This window comes from Pteropus alecto, unplaced genomic scaffold, assembly GCF_000325575.1.
Source record: "Pteropus alecto unplaced genomic scaffold, ASM32557v1 scaffold71, whole genome shotgun sequence".
NCBI lineage: Eukaryota > Metazoa > Chordata > Mammalia > Chiroptera > Pteropodidae > Pteropus > Pteropus alecto.
In genome coordinates this window covers 10,747,946-10,771,448 of record NW_006433024.1, presented here as the reverse complement: position 1 = coordinate 10,771,448, position 23,503 = coordinate 10,747,946, and the positions used below count along the sequence as shown (strand labels likewise).

Genomic DNA, 23,503 nt, shown 5'->3' with positions numbered 1-23,503 from the left:
TGCCATTTATGACTGTGTTGCCAGTGCAATTTGCCTCTCTCCCCATATCAGAATTAAAATGCCCTGGCTATCAAGGGCAAAATAAGCATACAGATGTCTGCACCCCTAGCCCCTGCTACTGTGCCGGGGATAGCTCAGGTGACCAGATAGAATCCGGGCAGCACACGGTAAGTGGTAGTTTTCAATGTTAGCCTGGTGATGTGAGACGGTTGGCTCCAGGACCTGTGCGTAATTTTACCGATTCTGTTATTTAAATACCTTCCCATTTTTATGTGACAAGACGAGGGAATTCGACAAGCAGACCTAGTTCATTCATCTCACGTGACCCTCTACACCGCAGTAATAACCTCGTAGTCTGGAATTCTGCAGGTTTTCTACCCATTGCAACCGCTGTACTTTGCACGTTCCTAACTTCAGGCCTGTTATCTGGCCGTCAAATGTTGGAGCTCTTCTGAAAACCAGCTCTGGGGCTCTACTGTTGTTACTCCCCCCAAGTCTAGCTCCCAGGCGAACGCGCCCAAGCACGTGACTACAAGGGCCACCCATATGTATTTTTACATTGTCTTTGGTCCGGATTGTTGAACTTAAATTAAGCAAACAAATCGAACTGCTTGCTTTACATTTCTTCTCAGACACCTCAAATTCAGAATGTCTGAAGCCGAACTCATTTCCCTTGCTCGTTGAAACTCCTTCCCCAAATCGAGACACCTTCAAATCTAAGGTGATCATCAGCACCACCACCCATCTAGTCCAAGATCCGTCATCAAATTCTTTTATAATTCAACAAATGTCAACATGCCAGACACAAGGAATAGTGACCAAAATGTTTGTTCCTCGTGAAGCTTATGTAGTTCTAGGTTTTTAAGTGATGTTAAGAATAAAGTATCCAGTGAGTAAAAAGTGACTGAGGGTACTGCTTTAGAAGTGAACATGAAAGGTCTCTGAGGTGTTGACACTGAAGCAAAGACCTGAACTTAGTACACATCTTAAGAATGTTTGCGTGAAAAGCCTGCCCATGCAGAAAACGTTCACGAGTAGGAAAAAATCTTGGCAAAGCAGCCAGTGTGGACCGAGTAGTGAGCAATAAGGAAAATAGTAGAAAATTAGACCAGATAATGAAGGGCATGTGGGCCATATTTAAATTTTAATTCTAAGTGTGATGGGAAACGACTAAACTTTGGGGATCAGAGAAGTGACAAAACCTGACTCGCCTTTATATGGTTCATTCCAGCCACTGTGCAAAAATTATACCACAGAAACCTAAGTAGGGAGAACCATCATAAGCTACCGTAGTTACCTATTCTAAGCTGGTAGTGTGGTGGTTACAAGTGCTAAATGACTCAGGATATATTTCCAAGGCTGAACTATGTGGATGTGCATAAGGACTAGATACAGGGTATGAAAGAAAATCAAAGATGATGTTCAAGGTATTTGTCCTGAACAACTGGATGAATGTAGGCTAATCAGGAGGTCAATGTGGAATACTCATGACATTCAAATCAAGATACTGAGTAGGAATTTGTTTTTGGGAGTTTGGGACATAAAAATATTTAGGACTAAAATGCTGATTGTGTCAAAATCATGGGACCAGATGAGATCACCTAGAGATTAGCTGGAGATGAAGCCTAATAACCGAGGTCTGGAGAACTTGGCAAAGGATACTGAGCAGCGGTATAATCAGAAATACATAGAACCCATTCAGCACCACCCTTCACTTTATGGTGTCATTTCTTACATGGGCTACTCCAGTAGCCATCTTTTGCCCTGTACAATTTGTTCTCAACACTGCACTGAGTGTTCTTTAAATGGCAATTTTATTAGGTGGCCCATGATCCTTTCCCCCCCTCTCCCCATCCCCCCAGCCTACACACAGCTTAAAAATCTTCAAGTTTTCATTTAAGAGACAGAACTTAACATGGATTAAGTACGTCCACAGTAGCTCTTAGGTTTCTTCAGGCTCTAACTCCACTAAATCTGTACTCCTTCCACTAGAGCCAGATAGTTGTCTCAGTCACTAGAGACTGGACCTTTGACCTCGCTCTTCACTCTCCTTCTTTACCTACTTTACTACTCATCCTTCAAGTCTTATTTCAATTATCTTTCAATGAAGTCTTTCTTGATCATTTTGACTAGGTCATATCCTATCAGTCAAAGCCTTAATATCTACCATCGACCATGTTGCTCCATCATGGCCATTTGCTATACTTCAGTGTCATGACATTAATATCTTTGACTAGACTCTTCAAAGTGAAAGCAGGAACCAGTGATTCTGTCACTATTGAATGCTCAGTGCTTGGCATGATGCCTGGGGCAAAGTATACCCGAATTTTCTGAATGAAGATTTTAGTGCAGTGGCTTATTACAGTGGCTCCCTAATATAAACAGTACTTAAAGAACTAGCAGTTACAAATAAGAATACAACATTAAAAACTGGCTTTACTAGATTAAGTGGTTTTTCACCACCTAAACTGAAAGAGCCAGTCTTCTGCATGGGACTGGATTAGGCTTTAGAACAGCTGTTAAAAATTTTAAAATCCTGATTGAGAGAACGTAGTAGTCCAGCCTTCTTAGGAGACGAGGCTACCAAAGACATTTCTTTAGGTTTTCTTCTTCTCACAAGTAGCATATCTTTTTTAGAGCTTTGCTGGTTGGTATATACAACTAAAGCAGACTTTACTCAAGGACAATAGGAATCAGGTTTTAATATGATTTAATCTACTGTAATTTAAAACATTCACTAGTCTTTTCCAGTATTTCTGTAGAATTCAAAATTGGAAAAGGTATAGAGATGAGCCTTAACAATTTACTTTCATTTTCCTGAGGGTTTTTCTTCCCCATTAACTCTTTAGAAGGAGTAAGCTCTAGGGCAATACCAATCCTTTTAAATAGAACTTAGCAAAAGTTAATAATAAGAACTCCAGTGAGTTGGGGATTCAGGAGCTTAAAGATTAAATGGAGGGTTTGAACTCAGTGCTTACCTGTATCCCATTCCACCTAATTAGATATATTATTGAAAATATAAAGAATACAAATTTTCTAAGACACTTAGAAGTCTGACTACTCAATTACCTTCTACATTTTAAGAACTGGTTGTCAACAGAGCACCTCAGTTAATAAGCCTTCTGAGAATAAACACACATTCTCACATCTATAAGTGGAAAAGTCTCCCATGAAACAGAGTTGCATGTATAGGAGACAAAAGAACTATAGACGCTAACTGATTAAAAATATTTTAAGGATATTTGTTTTAGCATCAAGATACAATGATCAGAAAAACTCTTCCATATTCTTCAGGGATATTAGGATCTGGAAATAAAACTGCCCTTAATTAACGACATTCTACCTTAAAGCTTTAAAATAGAAGTCTCATTATCCACGCCAGATGATTGATATTGTGCATTTACAGAAGTTCTTTATATATGTGGAGTCTTTTTATACCAAGAAGCTACAATGACATGTATGACAATCATTTCCTTGCAACTCCACTAAAATATGCATTCGACCAAACCAAGGCCTTCTGATAGGTAGGACAAGTATTCACATATTATACAGAACACTTAGTACCAAGACTCAGATCTTAATGGGACTTTTAAAAAAGTTCTCTGCCCCATAAGAGGCACTCCTTTAAAAAATATAGTCTGAATTGAGGCATAAAAGCTTTACATTTAGACTGCAATGGTAGAGTGCCAAAGGAAAAAAAATATATAGTATTTCAAAAAGAAACAATTCCTTTAAAAACATACATAGAAATATTCAAACTACTAACACCTTTACACATTCACAACACCTGCACTAATGCATCGAAGTTTGAAATCTGGAAAGCATTTCTCCCCAATCCTATCTCTGAACTGACTCATAGAGATCACTGTAGAAAGAACTTATTTCCTTCAATTTTGATTGTAAATGTCATGAAATTATTTTCTACACAGAGAGCAAATTTAGTTTTATATGTAGGATTATAAGCATACATCATCTAGGGATTACCCCCAGAAACCACAAACATTTTATCTAATCCCTCTAAAATACAGCTAACATATGGTTGTGGTACATCCCAGGCAGATGTCATTTAAAGCACACAAGTGGAGGTGCTAGCAAAAGAAATACTCATTTGCAAAAGTAAACAGAACCCTTCCAATATGATGTACCACAACCACACATGAGAAAAGTTGAGAACTTATTTTTATTTTAAAATAAACATTGAAGATTCCACCCCCCCCCGCCCCCGCACCCCCATCACCCTACAAAACTTCTGAATGTGGAATGTTCAACAGCCTATCCATTTTAGTAAGTTTATAAAACCAGCAAAAACTCCAGCTGTCTAATGAATGTTTGAAAACAGTTTTGTTTTAAAGTAGCTGAGCACTTACTGGAAAAATTCTTCAGCTAAAGGCTGAAAACAAAATTCAGTTTCTGCACAGAAAAATACCATTAACTTAGTAGCCTTTGCTTAATAGGTGGGATTAGTTCTCCAAGAAGTCAAAGTGGAATATGACAAGCAGCATTAAGTTCACAGGCACACAGAACTAGTGCTCAGATTGCTAGCACATATTCCAATATAGTATATAAGTTACTAAACTGTCCATCTCCATCAAATTTATGACTCTCCCTATGCATCTAAGAGAAAGAATCAACACTTTGAATATAAATACCTCATGAGAAAAGGATAATTCAATTAGGGTTAGATAAAAGATAAGTGCAAGTACTATAGAAATAGCTGCTGGAGATAACCATAAAATTTGTAACACTAAAAATGCATAGGGTAAACCACATAAGCTGCTAGCTGCTGAACACCAGTGTTTCAAGATACAACTTTTAGAAACATGTTTTATTTGTTTTGATTATACCATCAGAGCTGAAACTGACTGTCATTTCCCTAAAATAGGGAAATCAATCTAAAACACATACTGGTGCTTTTCAAAAGATAGCAATTTAAAAGGGTGGTAGCAGCAGGTATTTGAGATCTTTGATCTTTTAAAAACCTTCAGGCTGCAAGAAAAACATGTGACCAAGAGTGTTATGATTATCCATTATAGATTTTCATCAGTACCTGTACCAATTTAGGTGACAATACATCAAGAATCCAAAGATTAGTGACAGACAATGTACGTCATAAGGAATGATATATAGTACCAGTCCTTACAAAAGTCATTGTCAGAGAAACTGTTATGTGTTCGAAAGGTATCTAAATACTTCACATTAAGTACAGAAGCGGCCATCCAGATTTCATCCCATTTTCGTTGCATATTTTTCAAAAAGTGCCAATCGAAGCCTTATTCTGCATTTTGGCTTTGTCTTATAGAGTATCAGCTATTAAGAAGCAATTTACATGTGTTTTTAACCACAGTCGTTTGGCCAGAGGATGAACAGTGCTGTGTCAAAGTTGGTAGCCAGCCTTATATGTATGATTAAGGGCCCATGCATAATTTGGTATGCATCTAAATGTTCAGTGCTCCAATTTAACTGGAAAAGCTGTGAAATGCAGTTGTTCTGCTAAACCACACTCCTCCTTCCACCTTCTTTTCAAAGGAAATATTTTTGTCAATTACCACTGAATAATGCTAGGGCTGATTTGTAGATTTTATCCAATGTCAAAAGTCAGTCTTGCTTTTTCCAAGCCACTTCAATTAACTATGGAGATAGTATCACCCTGTAAAGTATATTGTGTTTTACTCCTAAGCAAGGGTGAGGAATCTGAGTATCATGTGCAAGGCTCAAGATGACGCTTAGGACAGAACATGCAGAGTAAAAATAGTTTCCTTCCATATCCAGGTAATAGAAAGCTGACAATTGTAGTCCTGTCTTTATGGGATGAAAACAGTCCCTTTACAATAAGTTTCCTGAAAGGGAGAACAAATAGATAATAACTCTTCTGGTAACATATTATGGTACACTGGCCAGTGTGTTTTTGGCGATTAAACATAATCCTGTGAATCAGATTAATTCACTTGCTGAGTGTTCATTTGCGGCATCCCTCTGTTGGGTCTTGGGGGCCCTCCACGACCTAGAAGACAAAAATGGCATTTGGTTTTTCTTTCAAATACTATTTGTTTTGCCTTCAAGCAGATTTTCATCTGAAGTCAAGAAGCATGTGGGCAGCTTGTCATCACATTATTAGGTTTAAGAGGTCAATTCTTCAGTGTTCAAGTTTCACCTGTCCTGGAAGTTGCTCATGTTCTCTAGCTAAAAGAAGAGTAGAGCTAATGGAGTATTCCACCAGTACTCATTCATTCATTCATTCAACAAGTATTTATTGAGTGCCTACTATGTGCCAGGCAGTCATCAGGCGTTGGAAATAGATACAGCAGTGAAGACAGACAAAGTACCTGCTCTCATGGAGCTTACATTCTAGTGTACACTCTAGCTTACATTTTCAGTAGTAACATCATACTATCAAAATTAATAAAAGCACCAGAATGAAAAACAGACCTTATTACCTAAACTGTTAAAAAAAAGCTACATAACATTGAAAATTGTATAATGACTTGTAACAGGTAAAATAACTTTTTACATGCTGTTAAAACAGATTTTCAGCTACCAGTCAACTCAACTTTCATAGAATATGCTACAAGGTGAAAAAGAACAATAACCTACATTCGCATGCAAATATCCTTTGATACTTCAAGTCAGTAATTCCCCGGTGATCCATTAATTTTTTTTTTAATGCACCTTTTCGCTGGCCAGTTTCTACTAGAATTGAAATTAAAGTACTTTGTAATTCCTCAATATACATTTTATACATGTTATGGCCAATATCTAGAGGAAACCTATTCAATTTACTTCCCTCAAATCAGAGAACCATTTAGAACTTCAGATCATGAAATGCTACCCCTAATTATTACATAAGTTGACTTCCTCCCCAAATAGGAAGCAGTTTTCCTATGGTAATGGATAAAACCAAAAACTCTTAAAACCTGTAATTTTTTAAGTATAATTCAATTAGTTACGGATTTGGAGGTTTTGTTTAAAAGAAATCATTTGATATTTATATAACTAATAGTGTGGTCTAAAAAGCAGTGAAACTTCAAAGTTCTATGACTTCTAAATGGTTCTCTACATGTAACTATGGCTTATCTGGCCATTAAAGGGTCTCTGGCCCCAAAATATAATATGCATGTTTCAAAAATAAAAGAATAATAAATTTATATAAATGTTCAATCTCATTCCAAAAATGTCTTACAAAAATGTTTCAGTTAAGTACTTCCTAAAAACATTTAGCAGGTGTTAGGACCTGAAAAATAATTTGCAGTTGGAAAAACATTTTTTTTCTGAGGAGGAGAAATGTTCTAGTTGTCAAGACAGTTTATAAAGTAACAGGGAAAGTCATTCAAAAAATTAAATTTGGGTTTAAGATAAATTTTAGAAACAGCATTTCATTTAATCCCTAGCAACAAGTCTGGAAGTGATCAATGTATTCCTAACATGTAACCTACATGCAGATTATGAACAGCTCTTCCAAGGCCAGAACAGAAGCTCCACTTAGGAGCTAGGATCACCACCACAAAATATTACCTCGTGGGGCTCCCCGTGGTCCACTCTGCCCAGAGCCTCGCTTGAAATTCTGCTGATATCCATCCTAAAAGACAGGCTAGTTAGTACTGAAAAGAAAAGGTAAATTTTTAATGCTTACCCATCTATGTTCTTAAGGTCTTAACACTTGCAGAATACAGAATTCTTCCATATTCTTTTAGACATTTCAATATATCATAGCTAAAAGTTGTTCTGTAATTGTACTTCTATTATTCTCAAGAACATTCAATGAGATTTATTTTTCTGCTCTCAAATATCATTGTTTTTAATGGACTCTATTAAAAGAGTACCTATACTGAGCAGTAAGAAAAGCAAAAGTCATCATTCCCCGTAATGAAGTATCTTGTACAAAGGTATAAAAATTAGCCCCAAATTACTTAATTACTTAAGTCTATCAAGAAACTACATCAATCCCTTTCATTCTGGTCAGGTTTATATCTTAAAACAACTTTACCTACCCGCTGATAGCCAGAGTAGTCCCGGGGAGCACTGAACTGAGACTGTGTATAACCACTGTTTGGAGTGTTAGAGAATGAAGGGCGGTAACCATCATATCCTCCTAAAATTTAAGACAAGAGAATAATTATCTTCACAAAAAATTTTTACTTCCTTACCATTAACCAAGGAAAGAACTGAAAAACTATAAACCATGCTAGTTATTCAAAGTAATTTCTAATTTTCTATCCTGATCCAATCTGTTTATTTCTATGAGCATTAACTGCCTTGGAAGATGAAATTTTCACTCATCCATGCACATACACAAAAAGATAACCAAAAAAAAAAAAAAAAATCCTCATAAGGTCTGATAATGTATAGAAAGGAATTATCTCTTAAAGGACAGTGGTAAACATAAATTTGACATTTACGAAAACTCACTGTCAATTTAAATGACTGTATCAAAACATACTAGAAATGTTTAAATTGTACTTAAGAGGCTAATGAAAAGAGAAAAGTATCTTTCTTAAAAACCATGGCATGATTTTGAATAGTTCACAAATCTGAAAAGAACTTGAACTTGCTGTTTTTGTTTGTTTTTACCTCTGAAGCCATTGGCGGGACCCCTGTATCCATTCATCAAGCCTCTAGCACCACGGGAGCCTCCACGAGACACACCACGACTATTGTAATAGGGCTGACTGCTACGAGGAAATCCAGTGTTCTGCTGGGGAGGCTGCTGGTGGTTACCAGTCACTTGATGGGGCTGGTCCTGGGAACCATGGTAAGTGCCCACCACTACATAAAAATAAATGAATGAATGAATGAATGAATGAATGAATGAATGTATGCATGCACGTATGTATGTATGTATATATGTATATACACACACATATATGTACTTACACACAGCTCATTACAACTTGTTCTCGCACATGCTTTCTGGTTTAAGAAGTGTCTTATACAGGCTCCTCAAAGTTTAATTCTGTCTTTAAATAAATTTTCTTATTAACAAAAGGGAAAACTACACATTATTTCTCCTGCCCATATATTAAGCTAAGTGGAATAAAATTCTCCAACAATAATTCCAAACCTTTCAAAGCATACAACTGCATGACAGCACACAATTCTATCATTTCAAATGACTTGAAAGCTACATTATTAAACATCTTCTGAGAGGAATCTGACTATTTTAGCACAAGAGACCCAAAATAATTCAAAAGATCTTACACATTGAAACGATACAATTACCATTTTGTACCATTTAGGTCCCCCCGTCGCCCCGCCATTATAAAGCTCCTTAGTAGTTGAAGCTTTCTTATTCTTTTAAATTTCCCTCGATACTTAGTGAAAACATACTAAACCATGCTCACTCATAGCTAAGTAGCTGTATGGAGAATATTCAGTCATTTACAAAGATAATCCATCAGAGGCCTTCGACTTATACCCCCCTTAATGACTGATTCCATTTCAAGTACTTTTAAGCACAGCCAATATAGAAGACAGTTGAATGGTACTCACACTGGCATGCAACTTGAAGTGAAAAAAGGGTTCTAGAAGGCCCACACTACTTTGGCACCCCACCCCCATCTCTTCTACAATGGGGAGAAGTCTGGAATCTAGAAACTTTCAAAAATTCAATACTGAGGTACATATCTGATACTACCCTAATGTTCATAATTCATGGGGGACCAAAAAATGGGGTGCTAACAGTACCTTTGGGAGGTGAGGAAAGTATAAATCAAAGGAAGGCACATACCCCAGGAACAAAAACAGTCAGCAGCCTCTAGCCAGCCCATATCTCCCATGCTTGGGCAGAGAAAAAAGGTGGTGTGACTCTTGAAAATCTTTACCTGACTATCTTGTATCCTCAAGAAACCCCAAATACACTTATTAGTTTTTAGGATGCTACTTTGCAATAAAAAAGCAAGAGAATGCCTAGAAAGAAAAGGAGTCATGAGTCCTTTTTCACCTACGTAATGGCCCAAATACATTATTCACAATGTGATCGATCTTTCCACATAAATCACCTTTTACTAAGTTCCCAACATTTAATATTACTAGCACATATCACAACAAGTAACACTTTCTATCTAAAAAAGATTCATTTGTAGGCATGTAGAAAGTAGTCAAAAGAACTGAATTTTCGACTCACTTTTTATCAACAATTTTATTAATCTTGGTCAAATCTCACTGCAAGAAACTCAAAGCAAAACAATTAAAGTGTGATCTTTATTTAAAAATACAAAAATTCCTATTAAAGTGTTTATAAAGCATAAAACTCTAGTCCATAAAAAATGGCCAAAGATCCTTGCCAGATCCTTTTCATGTTGTTCCTGACTAGATACTAATTCAAATTAAAACTTATGGAATGATTTGTTCAAAAACCATCAGAGTGCCCTCAACATGCAAAGCACATCCTAGACACAAGGGATGTATCAGTTACCAACACATAAGTCTTGCCCATATGGATGTTTTAATAATGGGAGATAAAGTGAATAAAATACACATGTAAGTGAAAACATCGATATTATATCAGCTAATAAGTGATGAGGAATAAACCACAGTAGGATAAATGAGTGACCTAAGTTAGTGTGCTATATTTAATATGGCAGGGTGAGGAAGGGAGCAGACCTAAAAGAAGTCACAAAATAAAGCCATGCAAACATCAGTGGAACAAACATCAGTGAGCAAAAAAAAAGTGTAAAGGCCCTGAGAGGAGAAAACATGCTGTGTCTGTGGCTGGTATGGGTACATAAGGAAGAAAATAGGATATACAACTTAGGATCAAGGCAGGGGCCGGATCACAAAGGATCTTGTAAACCAATGTAAGGACTTTAGATTTCTTTTCTAAATAAAATGGGAAGTCACTGGAAGGTTTTGAGCAAGAGCGAGACATCTGATTGATATTTTAAAATAATCATTTTGGCTACTGTGTGGAGAAAAAACTGGGCTAAAACGAGTATCAAGGGAGACAACTGCAATAATTCAGATGAGAGATAATGGCTGCCTAATTAGAGTGATAGTGTAGAAGTGTTTAAATAAGCAAAGTGTGTGTGATTTTTTTTTAATTGAAAATATCTGTGAATGTTATGAAGTTAATCTTTATAAATAATGCATATTTTGAAATGATAACAAAAAGTTATCTATCTAGCTCAAGTGCTTCAGTCAATTAGTAAAGTCAAGTATAATATGAGAGCAAGACAGTTCAAAATTGGCACAAAGGGAAAAATTAACCAAATCAAATGATATACAGTCATTACTTTTAATTTCATCAATCTGAAAAAAAATGGCAAAATAGCAAACATGTCAGTACAATGTCCAAAGGCCCCAAATATACGTCTGGCTCCACAAATTATGAGTACATGGCAATGAAATAATTAAAGGAGCCTGAGAGCAAGAAGCCCAGTTACATTCAGAAGTTGAGCACATACTGCGTTACTGACAAATTTCTATCAGAATATGGGTGATTCAACTTCCCTACTGATTAGTAATGCTGAACACTACAAGGACATGTAAAAATTTAGTGGTGACAGACCTACAACGTTGATCCAGGTCTATCAAGAAATTGGACAATAAGAAAATGTCATAGTTATTTAAGTCAGCCTGATAAAATTTAAGCATTAACTCCTATGATTTTATTAGCAAGGACTGCTAGTTTGTTGAGATTCCAATTAAATTCCGGGAGTTAAATATCCAAAGACCTAAAAAGGATACTTCATGTCTTACAAATTTAAGAAATCTAAAATATCTCTATCTACTTAATTAGTGTGACAGGTATAACTGGCCAAATCATGACCTTACTTGCCAACTAGGACTGTTTCAACCTAGTCTACCAAATGCGGCCATGTCAACTCCTTACTGCTTTTTAACTTTGTATGACTTTGTATGCCAGGTATCGTGCCAACAGGCTTCAATAAATTAGCAATTAAAAGCAAAGTTGATCATAATTGAATAATAAGTTTAATTCCACTAAAATCATATAATGTAAAAGGATATTCTGAAAGCTCACTAAGCATAGGAAAACAGATATAAAGCCCCTAAAAACTGCATGTAATTCACATACAGCAAATATGGGCTCGATTTAACTCAGGATTAGCAATGAAAAATTCATAAGGTCTAATACTGAAACTAAAACTCTTGGATATGGCCACTCTAAAGTCTAAACTTTCCTAATATGGTCAATCACTGCACTGGAAACCAAGTAGCCAAGGAAGTGACACTGGTTTTCCTACCTGTTTGAAGCTGTTCTTGCTGAAGCTCTGTTTGTTCTACTTGGTGAGGCTGACTGGAAAAGCTCTGGTTATAACTGGCCTGGTACTGATTTTGCTGTTTTAAAGTTTCTGGTTCGTTAACAGGAGGAACTGGGGCATTCATATTGAATACCTGTAAGTAAATAAATGATTACTTCATCCTGCTATGCTAATTATTTCCCTACTTATAACATGGCAGATTTCAATGCTAGTTTTACCTCAAATATATAAAAGAGCATTACAGAAGTCTTGAACATCGCACACACTCACACACAAACAACCCTTCAATTAATGCACTTCAATGTGGGAAAAAAATATATACACTACACAGCACTTAAAGCAGAGTATAAATGGAGATTAAGTCTTTAAAAAGACACACAATCAGCAACCTTCGAAACACTATTATAAATGAGAACTCTTTATAAAAGATGCAAACCCCTGATAAACTATCACAGAAATTCTATGAACTTGAACTTTGAATTTAATATTTAATTCATTATTTTATTTATTGATTTTTTTTTATTGATTTTTTTTATTTTTTAGGCGAGGCAACCCTTGGTTGACCTCACAGACTGCAAAGACCTTGTCAGCTTACAATCCTCCCCCCGCCTTTTTTTTACACCTACAGCACCTGGTCTTCCTAGGTGATCTCCCATTCAAGTATTAACCAGCCCCAACCCTGCTTAGCTTCCGAGATCAGACGGGATCAGGGTTATTCAGGGTAGCATGGCCGTAGACTATTTATTGATATTTTAATCAAGCTAATATTTTAAGTATTTAACTCTATGTACTCCTCTGTGAACACTGATTTAGCTGTAACCAATCAATTACAGTATTTCCATTATCATTATTTTCTAGAAATTCTGCAATTTAGAGATGCTTACTGAAGAAGCAGGGTGAAGTATCATAATGTCTGACATTTACTTCGATACACTTTAGTAAAATAAAAGATAAAGCAAATATACCAAGATGTAAACAACATCTAGGCAATGATTTTTATATATGGTTATTATATGAGTCTACTTTTCTGCATATTTAAAATTTTTAATTAAATCAAAAGGGTGAACTAAAGACAAGAAGATGAGAACACATAACTCAAATCTTGCTTTGGAAGCAGGATAATCAGAATTAATGTTCAATTAAATATACTCTACAGTTAGGGTAGACTCAAACACAAAGTTAAATGAAAACTATTTGTTGAAACTCTAGCATAACGATAATACGTAACGTTAGTTGAATTAATTTGCTTACCGTTTGCATGGACTGGAATGGAGCTGCATTTACATTGATTCCACTGCTATGTAAAGGTTTGCTTGTCCCAGCCTGGAACACTTGGGGCTGAGAAGCAGCAGGAAGGGATGATGATGGTGTAGTCTGGTCTGTATTTAAAGAGATTGTTGCCTAAACAAAGTGAATAGATGTGCTTTAGTGATAAACTAAACTTAGCTAAGGCTACTGCCTGTATGCATATTAACAAACTGAACTATTCCATGAAATGAAAATACTGTAGTACATGCATTTGGTCCAAAAAGAAGAGTCAGTATATTAACAGTAATTTTCCTCGGCCCGATTCATGAGTTCAAGTTTTTATAACCTGGTAACAAAACTTGCCTGAATCTGGTCAATTGGTTCTTTCTGTGGTCGTTGCTCTGTAGCATGAGACGGCTGGTATAAGGGTTGAGATGCTGTATACCCCTCGCTTGTGGATGAAACCAAAGGAACCTACACAGAAGTAAAGAAATCAAAGCTTCTTTCTTTTACAAAGCAACTATAATACATAAAGGGCTAAGAAATAGATATGCTTGTTAAAGACTTTGACTATAAAACTTAACTGCAAAAAATACATTTATTATTAAGAAAACCCTAGTCCAGTAATGAAGTTCCCCACAAATGCTTTTAAGATGCCAATGCCTGCACTAAATTTTAGAATTATGATGTCTAAAATATATCTTCTCAAATTCTACTCAGTTCAAAATAAAAGTTACTTTCATTATAACAACTTATTATAAAATACAAGAATTAACAAAAAAATAATTTTAAGTCATCACAAGAAAAAAAAAATGTAAACATGGAAATAAAGCTACCCACACTAGATTTAGACACTAATCAAATTCATACCCTGACTTTAGAACTGACTTAAAACAAACCTGCAAACATATGTATATCACCCTTACCTGTGTAGCTTCTGGCTGTACAGGAACTTGACTAGGTTGAGCGAGTCTAGATTCAGAATGAACTGCAAAATTTACCCAAAAAATACTGTTATACAAAATCAAATTTTATAGGATATCTATAAATACCTTTTACTTGGTAGCAAAAGGCACATTTCTATAACCAAATCCTAAATAAGCTTGTTAGCAATCATGAAAATATACTGGGAAATTTAAGTAGAATTTTAGCTCTCAAACAAGAATTTTAGTTTACTGGTAGTCATTAATAGTCAACTTGCAATGGCTTTCATTTTGTGTTTTGCAAAGGTAAAGATGTTAGTAAGAAAGTACTAATGAAGAGATGTAGAGCAGAACAAATAAAAATGAATGCCAGTGTTATCCATGAAAGTCTTTTAAAGCAGTAATTATAAAGTAGCACTACTCTTACTCAAGACCTTAGACAACAGTAATATTTTAACATCAATTTTCAATACAATCTAAAATGTTTCCACAGAAAAATAAGAAATATACAAATATACTTTTAAAAACTCTACATTCGATTCGGTGTGCATATTATTACCAACTCCCACCATCTTTCCACTCCCCTCCCAACCATGCTTAAATGGATAAACAAAAATGAAGAGCTACGGTTAGTCATTTATAATCACCTGTTTTCACTGTAGACTCTAATGGACTCGGCATTACCTGAATTACAACAGTGCTGCTGCCATGTACTGACTTGACTTTGGCTCAACTTATCAGCAAAGAAAATTATGTATTTTCTTCCTCTGATAGAGTTCAGAAAATGAACGCTAATAACCATGACTCCTTCCTTTCTAGAAGGCCTAAGCCTTATCTGTTTTCTAAATCTTGGTAAAGACGTGAGAAAGATGAGCTCCCTTTACTTTGGAAAAATCCTACCTACACAAATTAACTCTGTCATTAACATGCCTTTACTCGGCAACTCCTTTTATGACATTTAATATTATACAACATTAAATGTTACTCCACATAATTTCACTTTTGTGCTTTTATGCTGACATGTTCTGGGAAAAAACAAGACTCAATAAAATTACTAATGGTCCACTTAACTCAATACAAGGCACCAACTTTATTTAGTGCTGCTATCTCAAATAATGGTATAAGACTAGTAAGTGTTTGAAACTTCAACTATCTTTTGGTCTATCTCTTCCTCTTTCCTCCTAAGCATTCCTTTACCTATTTGACTATAATATCTCATTTTCATTTAGGTAATAAAATGTTCAGAAATTCTAAAACTGTAAGCATCCTTCAGAGAAAGATACCTCTATTATTTTTATTCTCAGATTAATTTCAAAATTTAAAAAGCCAAGCCAAATTTCATTTATGTAAACTACAGAAGCAGGCAAAACTGGTTTAAAATTTTACAAATCAGGAAGTAATACCATGGGGCTGGAGGAGAGAGTAACTAATGACCTAAAGGGAACAAAAACAGGCTTCTGAGTACTGGTAATGTTCCAGTTCTGGGTTCTAGTGAGTTGTTTGTGAAAACTCATTGAAATATACATTTGCATATACTTTTCTATGTCTACATGCCAATAAAAAGTTATTAAATTATGGAACCACAATTATCATTCATACTATAGGTAAAAAGAATGTTTCTTATCAAATTAAAAGGCAGATTTAAAAGTTAAGCAAGCATTAAAAGGAAAAAATTTTTACAAACCTCACAAAACCTAAAAGCATTGGCCTTATATTTATTTCTCATATAAAAATGTACCATTACTAACCAGGAGGGCAAACCAGTTGGGGCATGTCCATGTTTTGTGATGGATTCATAGGCTGCGCAGATACAATGGCAGGATCAAGTGTCTGGTTTTCAAAATCCAGCATTGAATCCTACAAGTTAAGTTAGAATGGAATTAAGTTAATGTAAACACTTAAACCTTCTGTTACAGGGTATGACTGAACTGAACCTACCTGTATGAAATTATAAGGCCCCTGCATTTGTGCCATAAGGTCCTGTACTCGCTGTCTTCTCACAAGGGGATCTGCTTGAGCTACTGGTGTCAAAGAGTGGGGTTCTGGTACTGAAGGAGATGCAGCCTGAGGTTGCTGCTGGAGTGAATTTACCACCTAAAGTGGGAGAAAGAGACAAGAGCAGATTGAAAGAAAGAGCTCCATTCATTATCACCATGACAGGTCCCCAAACTACGTGTGCTATCTATACTGTAAACAGAAGAGTAGACTTTAATGTAGTTACTCAGACTGACCACAGTTTTGCCAAATTTACCACATTCTGATAAATGCCAAAATTCTAAAGTGTTCTCAAATCCACGGGATCACCATGTAGCATTTCAGAGTTACTTTATAAATTGCTTTCAAGGAGGGACTACTATATTTACTACCTATAATAATGTATTTTACTTAAACAGTTAAGCCTTCTATGTTAAATCTATATATCTATGTCAAACATATATCTCAATATATGGTCAGCACTCAAGAAATGTTAGCTATTATCATCAAGCTTTGAGTTCCTACCATTTCATGCACTCTGCCAATACTAAAGGATCAAACTCTATCACTGCAACCATACTGCCACAAAAGTCAAAGCTCTCTCCCTATCTTTTTCCTAGCTCTAATAATTTCTCCTGATTAGTTTTCAAAAATTCCTTGCCCTGCTGGAAAATCTCATTTTTATTACATCAAAGTTATATCCTTCTGTTTGGCTTTTAAGTCTAGGCAAGTCATAACCTTATTTCCTTTATAAGCAATACTGAAATAATACAGCCTGCTCACCAAACAGCACTGGAATAAAGGAAAAGTCTAAGATGACACTCCAATATATCCCCTATAAGGTGGGTTTTTCTGAAGGCTATCTACGTGGGAGTCCAGATATTTACAGAGTTACCTGACAACAACAGGTGAATCATATACTTTAACCCTAAGTTATATATAGTCATAATTTTTTGGAATTGGATCAACATCAGTGATTCTATTAAACATCCATCCACAGGGATTAAAAAAAAAAATCGCCTTTTAAAATCAAACAGTCTTGTATAATGAGTTTATCACAATAAATATACTAATAATGCAAAAGACTAATAATGTTTGTTATTAGGAGAGAGAAAAAATTACTAATTAAAGACATCTTAAAGACAAAAAGCAAACAAACATCAACCTTGTAACACAGAGAATTCTTACCTCGACTGTTTCAACTGTCCACTCATCTACCTGCTCCTTTTCACCACTGCTGAACTGTGTTTCGGCCATAAATTGTCTATTTACATACTGCAAAGCAAAGTAAATGTTTGAGATTTCTGTTTGAAAGGCAGAAAGGGAAAGCCGGCACTAAATAAAAATCATACCTCTGTTGATTCCACTTCACTTTGTTCAGTGTATTCTTCTGCTGGCTCAGGTTCTAGGAGGTTAAAAAATGATACAGAAGAGTGTAAATCTTTTCTAAGGTTAACAATTCATTTGAACTTCCAATAAGTAAACATTACTATCAAATCTCTGAATTTACTTACAAAGTTATAGTTACAGTAAATTTCTACATTTTTATCACTTACAATAATATATTAAGAAAGAGTATTTTTTACCATTTATTCCAGAAGAAATTACTTTAGTTTCAATAGTAGTTATTTTGGGTCAGGTATGATGCCAATTAAGAGCTACGTTAAAATTTCTCTCTATTCTTAGAAGTTAATATTATAAAGCAGCACACACATAAAAAATCTTACTTGTGGCAAAGGAAAGAAAAACCAGGATCCTAAACTAAAGCTCATATCCCCCTAAGTACTCACCAGCTTCAGCTACTTGGTCTTCAACTGTAGGTGCTGAGGCTGCCTCTTCTTCCTCACACAACCCATTCTGGTGGTTGTGGGTGCTGTCAAAGTAGTTTGACTGGAAAACACGCTCAACGATTTCCTTTAGAACTTTATCTAAAAATAGAATATCAATTATAATGTTGGACTACCTGGGGATGACTGAGTTGAGTGAAATTCAACATTCTACAAAATATTGTGGTAAAAAAAAACACCTTATCAACTGTTACTAAAACATAAAAACATTAAATTCTGCCAAGAACAGAACTTAATTACAGAATGATAGAGAACTAGAAGGACCTCTTTGTATTAAACTTTATCTTAATGTATTTTAAGTAAGTTAGTTCAAAAAAAAAGCTGACAATTATCATTTATTCATTCAATATAGCACCTGTTAGGCAATGTGTGGCACTGGGGCTACAAAAAGGTATATCAAAGATACGGTATCTGCCCTCCCTAAGCTTACAGTCCAATAGAGAAGAGTTATCAAATACTCACAAAAACAGTAAAATTACATCTGTGAAAAGTACTACACAGAAGTACAATGGGTTGAACCTAGTCAGGGAGAGACCACGAGAGGTTTTCCTGGTGTAAGTGCTGCAAGAGCTGAGATCTGGAAGATGAGTAGTAGAGAAAAGTGTTTCAAGGCAAAGGCAACAGCATTTACAATGCCCTGTACAAAGAAGGATGCCAAATACAAGAAAATGAAAGTATACACTGTGGCTGAAGCATAGGGAGTAAGAAAAAACATAAGGAAATTTGAGTACGGAGAGAATGGTATAGGCCAGTTCATGCAAGGTCTTGAAATTAAGGACAAATGTATATAAAATGTCACTAAAATAAAGCCATTAACACATTTTAAAGAGGGATGGGGGTGGATTCAGTTAGATGACTACATTAGACAAGAGAAAGGCAAAAAGTAGAAGAGGAGAAAAATAGGAAAGAGAAGTAAACAGATTCAAAATATATTTATAAGGCAAATAAAACTGTCAGAATTTGGTACACTAGAATATAAGGAGAGGGCAGAGCAGCAGGCAAAGGTGTGTGTCAAGAATTAAATTCTCAATTTCCTGGCCTTATACAGCAGATATAAAGTAAGGCTATTCTCTAACAGGTTACGCTATAGAAAAAGAAAACTTCAGGGACTATATTATATCAAAGTATTGTAAAATTAACCCTATTAGCAATAAAATTTTTAACAACCACTTTTTGAATGCTGACCACTTGATATGTTTTTCTTCCCCTACTTCAGGAGGTTAATGATTCAGAACGATTTGTTTTAAAAAACTGAAAGCGTGAAAACTGAAAGCACATAAAAACAATGTGAGTACATCAGCACCTTTTCATTAGCTATAAAGACGTTACATTCCTAAGACAGGGGAACAGGACTAGGTGGAAAATAACATCAAAACAAGCTACAGTGCTAGTTGTTTAACCCGTCACTTCTCAATAATGCTCATGAAAATGGGATCAGGCTTGACCTAAAAGTACCTTTTTAAGCTAACAAGTTTATACACATATGTCAATTAGTTTCCAAACTTCAAGTGGTGAATTCAGTAAATATTTGTAGAACTAAAATCAAGCCAAAAAGATTTTTTACAAAAAATACAACACGAGTTAACAAACCAAGAAAATTACTTCTTACATGAAGATACAAAAGGATTGGTTCCTCATATGATTTACCTCTTTCCTTAAAGCAGATACACTCCAAATTATATCATACAGTTTTGCCAATTAAAACTTATAATCCAATTTAACTTCTTTTCAACCAAATAACTAAAAACAAGGTATAAACACATATTTTTTAACTTTGTATGTTCAAAAATCTACCTGGCTAAATCAACTTTATAAAAAGTCAAGACAAGAATCTATTTTTACTAAGGAATTAAAACCTAAAATTCCTAATTTACTGAGGTAGTAAAACTTCAAAGTCCTTAAAAAAAAAATCAACATATAATTGCATATTTCAGGTTAAGAAGCTCATGTATAAAAAAAACTAGACTAGATACCTTTTTTAAAATACAGAAAAAAATGAATGTTAGCAGATATCTAAGAAAAATTAAAGACTAAGGCCATGAATACAATGTATGAGGTACAATAAATGACTTTCAAAAAATTTCAGCCATAAGGAAAAACCATTCCCTATCTAGTACCAAAAACTGGAAAGTCAATTTGGTGTCTGTCCACCTCAAGCAAAGCAGTTACAAATAAAACTACATTAAGTTAGGACTCCCATCTTTACAGATTTTTGGTTGCTTTTTGCTTGTGTTTTGACTTGCACACACAGGCACAAAAAAATGCAAAAAAAGAAAATACAATAAGGAAATAAATGAAAAAGTAAACACTGGTGAATGTTATTTTATACAGTTCTAAAATTTCTTCCCTTAACATTAGTCTTACATAAGAAACTAATTTTTAAAGATTCTTAATTACAAAATTGTAAGCTGTCAATAATACTCACAGGTTGTTCCACATACAGATTTTTCTTTTCCTTCCAGCAAGTCCCAAAGGTGAATGGAGGCATGTTCATACTGCTCATTCAACCTTGTAATAACAAATAGCTAATTAATTATCTTTCAACTATCAAGGCAATATTTAGAAATTTCTATTATCATATACCACTATACCTCAAGCTCATGTCCCGTTCAGGGTCTGCTAACTTGTAGAATTCATCCAACAACGATAATTCTTCTTCAGACAGTATTGGCACGCCATTCAAACCTTGTTTCAGGTCAGTTCGCACTTCGTCATCTCCCAATTTGTCCAAAACGTACTGCAGCTCAAGTACAGTTTTTAAACGTTTCTGTTCAGCTTCTTCTCTCATAAGCTGCTCCCGCCGTGCTGTTTTCTTTATTGTTTTCTGAATCTGCATAAAAATACAAACATAAGACACCAAAATAAGTTCTTCAGAACTCCCTCAACTCAATCAATTCTGGGTCCAATATAAATAAAACATCTCACTCAATGAGCTAGTAGATGTGGCCCCAATACACAAAAGGATGATTCCCAACTTACAAATAGAATTCAATACATGATCTATTTTAAACAAATTCAGAACACCTCTTTCCCCATTGGTACTGAAATGTTACCAATGAAATAATACATTTGGGATTTGCTTCACAATAATCCAGCAAACAGGAAACAAGGGAGATGTGGGTTACATGAAATATGACTGCCCATGAAATGATAAGTGTAGAAGATAGATATGAGTACATAAGGACAACTTTAGTTTTGAAATTTTCCATAATAAAAACATAAAAATTAAAATTTTTAATTAAGGCCCTGAGACAATTAAAAAAAACTTAACCACTGCAACAATAAAAAATCTTATCTATATCTCTTCTATAGAAAAATGGTCCAAAGTTCTAATTTTAAGTACCTATGACTGATTCACAGAGAGAAGCCAAAACCCACCACTCTCTTCCCCTCACCCCAGACAATCCGCTGCTGGCATTACAAAAGCATTCCGACATACTGAAAATAGTGACTAAAACTGACCTGTGTTTGTAAATAATAGGATGCTGGCAGAGAAAAAAAAGGTGGCATTAAGGGAGATAAAAACTAAATGTGAATGTACTTTTCCCACTATTCTTTTCTTTCCACTACTCTTTTTCTTTCCTATGGAGGCTGAAGGTAGAACATCAGCCAAAGTCAAATATTTCTCTTATCTCATGTATAGTATCAGCTTGGAGTCAAAGAAAAGTCAATCTTTTAAAGAAAAGTCAGTCTTTTCAAGGGCCACAACAGTGTTTTCCTTCTCACCTTCTCCCCTTTCTCAAGGCTCATTAGGATAATTTGAGACAGAGAAAATCAAAATAAGGACATATAAAACATATAATAAAGGAAGAAATAAAGGAGACCTGGAAGGAATGATGAAGGTTGCAATAATAATAAGACATATCTATAAATGGCAACAGAGAGGGTGGTAGATTAAATGATATAGCAATAAATGGCAAGTGAATATTACATATGAACAAAAAGATGAGATCTCTTTAAGATAGGATGGTCAAAAAGCTTTCAAGGAGAAAAAGTGACATCTACTCCAAAGATGAATGAATCTTAATGGGGGCAGGGCGTGACTTTAGGGTAAAGAGGTCTTTTATAAGTAGCCAGAGGCAGGAAACATCATAGGAAGAGAGGCAGGAATGTGAAAATAAGTCAAGAAAGCAAAAGAAATAAAGCCATTTTAGACGAAATGAGGAGTAGGGGAGAACATGAAGACTAGAACAGGTAGGCTGGAACTAGGTTAAAGAAATTCTCAAATAAAAAAAGTGTTTGACAAAGGATCAGAGTTAACCCAAGGACTGCCAATAAAGTTAAAGGCCTGCTGAAAACTTCCTGAAAACACCAGTGTTAAAGTAGAAGCAAAGGAGGATATGAGTATTTTCATTTACATAACAATGCTAGCTTCAGAAATAGTCTTTAGTAAATTGTGTAGCATCAGAAAATAAATTGGGCAGGATTCATCAAGCCTGAGGCTCTGACCTAAGCCAAGTAGAACATATTCCAACCTGCGTGTAAATTAAATGTCCTCTTTACTTTTAAGAGATATCATTACTACTTTCCACCTTAATTCAAATTTGATAAGTAACAACATTAAATGCATGAAATATCTTAGTTATTTATGTGTCAAATACCATTTTAAGCACAACCCTCTGATGAGGTAGGTACTATTATCATCGCCATTTTACAGATTTGAAGACTGAAGCAGTGGGACAGCCTCTCCCCTCTCCCCCACCTTTGCTCATCCTTCTTCCTATTCCACTAGTTCTTTTCTCTGGAAAACCCTGACTGGTAAAGAAATAGAGAGTTAACCAAGAGTTAAGCAACTCACTCAGTCATACAACTATTAAGTTGTATGACAAACATGTATAGATGTCATCCTAAGGATCTCATTGGTTTAAAAAATATATATAAACATGGCAGGCACTTATTTTTCATATATTCCTTTATGCTTAATGATCATCTTACAATTAAGTTACTTAATAGTTGTATGACTGAGTTGCAGAATCAGATTCAAACTAGGTAGTCTAGGTTCCACAATCAGACCTTCTACTCTCTGTACTGTATTCTCTCATCACATAATAAAACTGTTTATTCATTTCACCAAGTCAGAGGCAACTTTATATTTCAATATTATTAATTAGCCTTTCTCCAAATAAATTAACGCTAATTCAGAAAGATATTAATTTTCTAGTCTCAACTTTGAACAAATTATTTGGCTTTGTATTTAATTTTTATCCTTTTCCCAAAGGCTTCTGTCACATCAAAAGATGTTTGGGAAAAACACACCACTTTGTTGGATCAAGAGTAGATACAAGACCAATTTAAC

The 23,503-nt window shown here is 35.1% G+C and overlaps 1 protein-coding gene and 1 pseudogene across 2 annotated transcripts in view; both read right to left on the bottom strand.

The window, feature by feature from the left end:
* Positions 1 to 3,218: 3,218 nt before the first annotated feature.
* CAPRIN1 (cell cycle associated protein 1) overlaps positions 3,219 to 23,503 on the bottom strand; it is a 34,218-nt gene continuing 13,933 nt past the window's right edge. For both annotated transcript variants that reach the window (XM_006908021.3, XM_015586379.2), the window contains 15 exons: positions 20,799 to 21,037; positions 20,633 to 20,715; positions 18,151 to 18,288; positions 17,713 to 17,765; positions 17,549 to 17,635; positions 16,325 to 16,480; positions 16,135 to 16,243; positions 14,390 to 14,451; positions 13,827 to 13,937; positions 13,467 to 13,616; positions 12,198 to 12,348; positions 8,566 to 8,760; positions 7,986 to 8,086; positions 7,510 to 7,573; positions 3,219 to 6,001 (listed from right to left, as the gene is read on the bottom strand). In XM_006908021.3, coding sequence (XP_006908083.1) covers positions 5,937 to 6,001; positions 7,510 to 7,573; positions 7,986 to 8,086; positions 8,566 to 8,760; positions 12,198 to 12,348; positions 13,467 to 13,616; positions 13,827 to 13,937; positions 14,390 to 14,451; positions 16,135 to 16,243; positions 16,325 to 16,480; positions 17,549 to 17,635; positions 17,713 to 17,765; positions 18,151 to 18,288; positions 20,633 to 20,715; positions 20,799 to 21,037 — 1,764 coding nt within the window. In that variant the 3' untranslated portion in view covers positions 3,219 to 5,936. The remainder of the gene's footprint in view (positions 6,002 to 7,509; positions 7,574 to 7,985; positions 8,087 to 8,565; positions 8,761 to 12,197; positions 12,349 to 13,466; positions 13,617 to 13,826; positions 13,938 to 14,389; positions 14,452 to 16,134; positions 16,244 to 16,324; positions 16,481 to 17,548; positions 17,636 to 17,712; positions 17,766 to 18,150; positions 18,289 to 20,632; positions 20,716 to 20,798; positions 21,038 to 23,503) is intronic.
* On the bottom strand, positions 12,835 to 12,953 carry LOC112476654 (annotated as a pseudogene).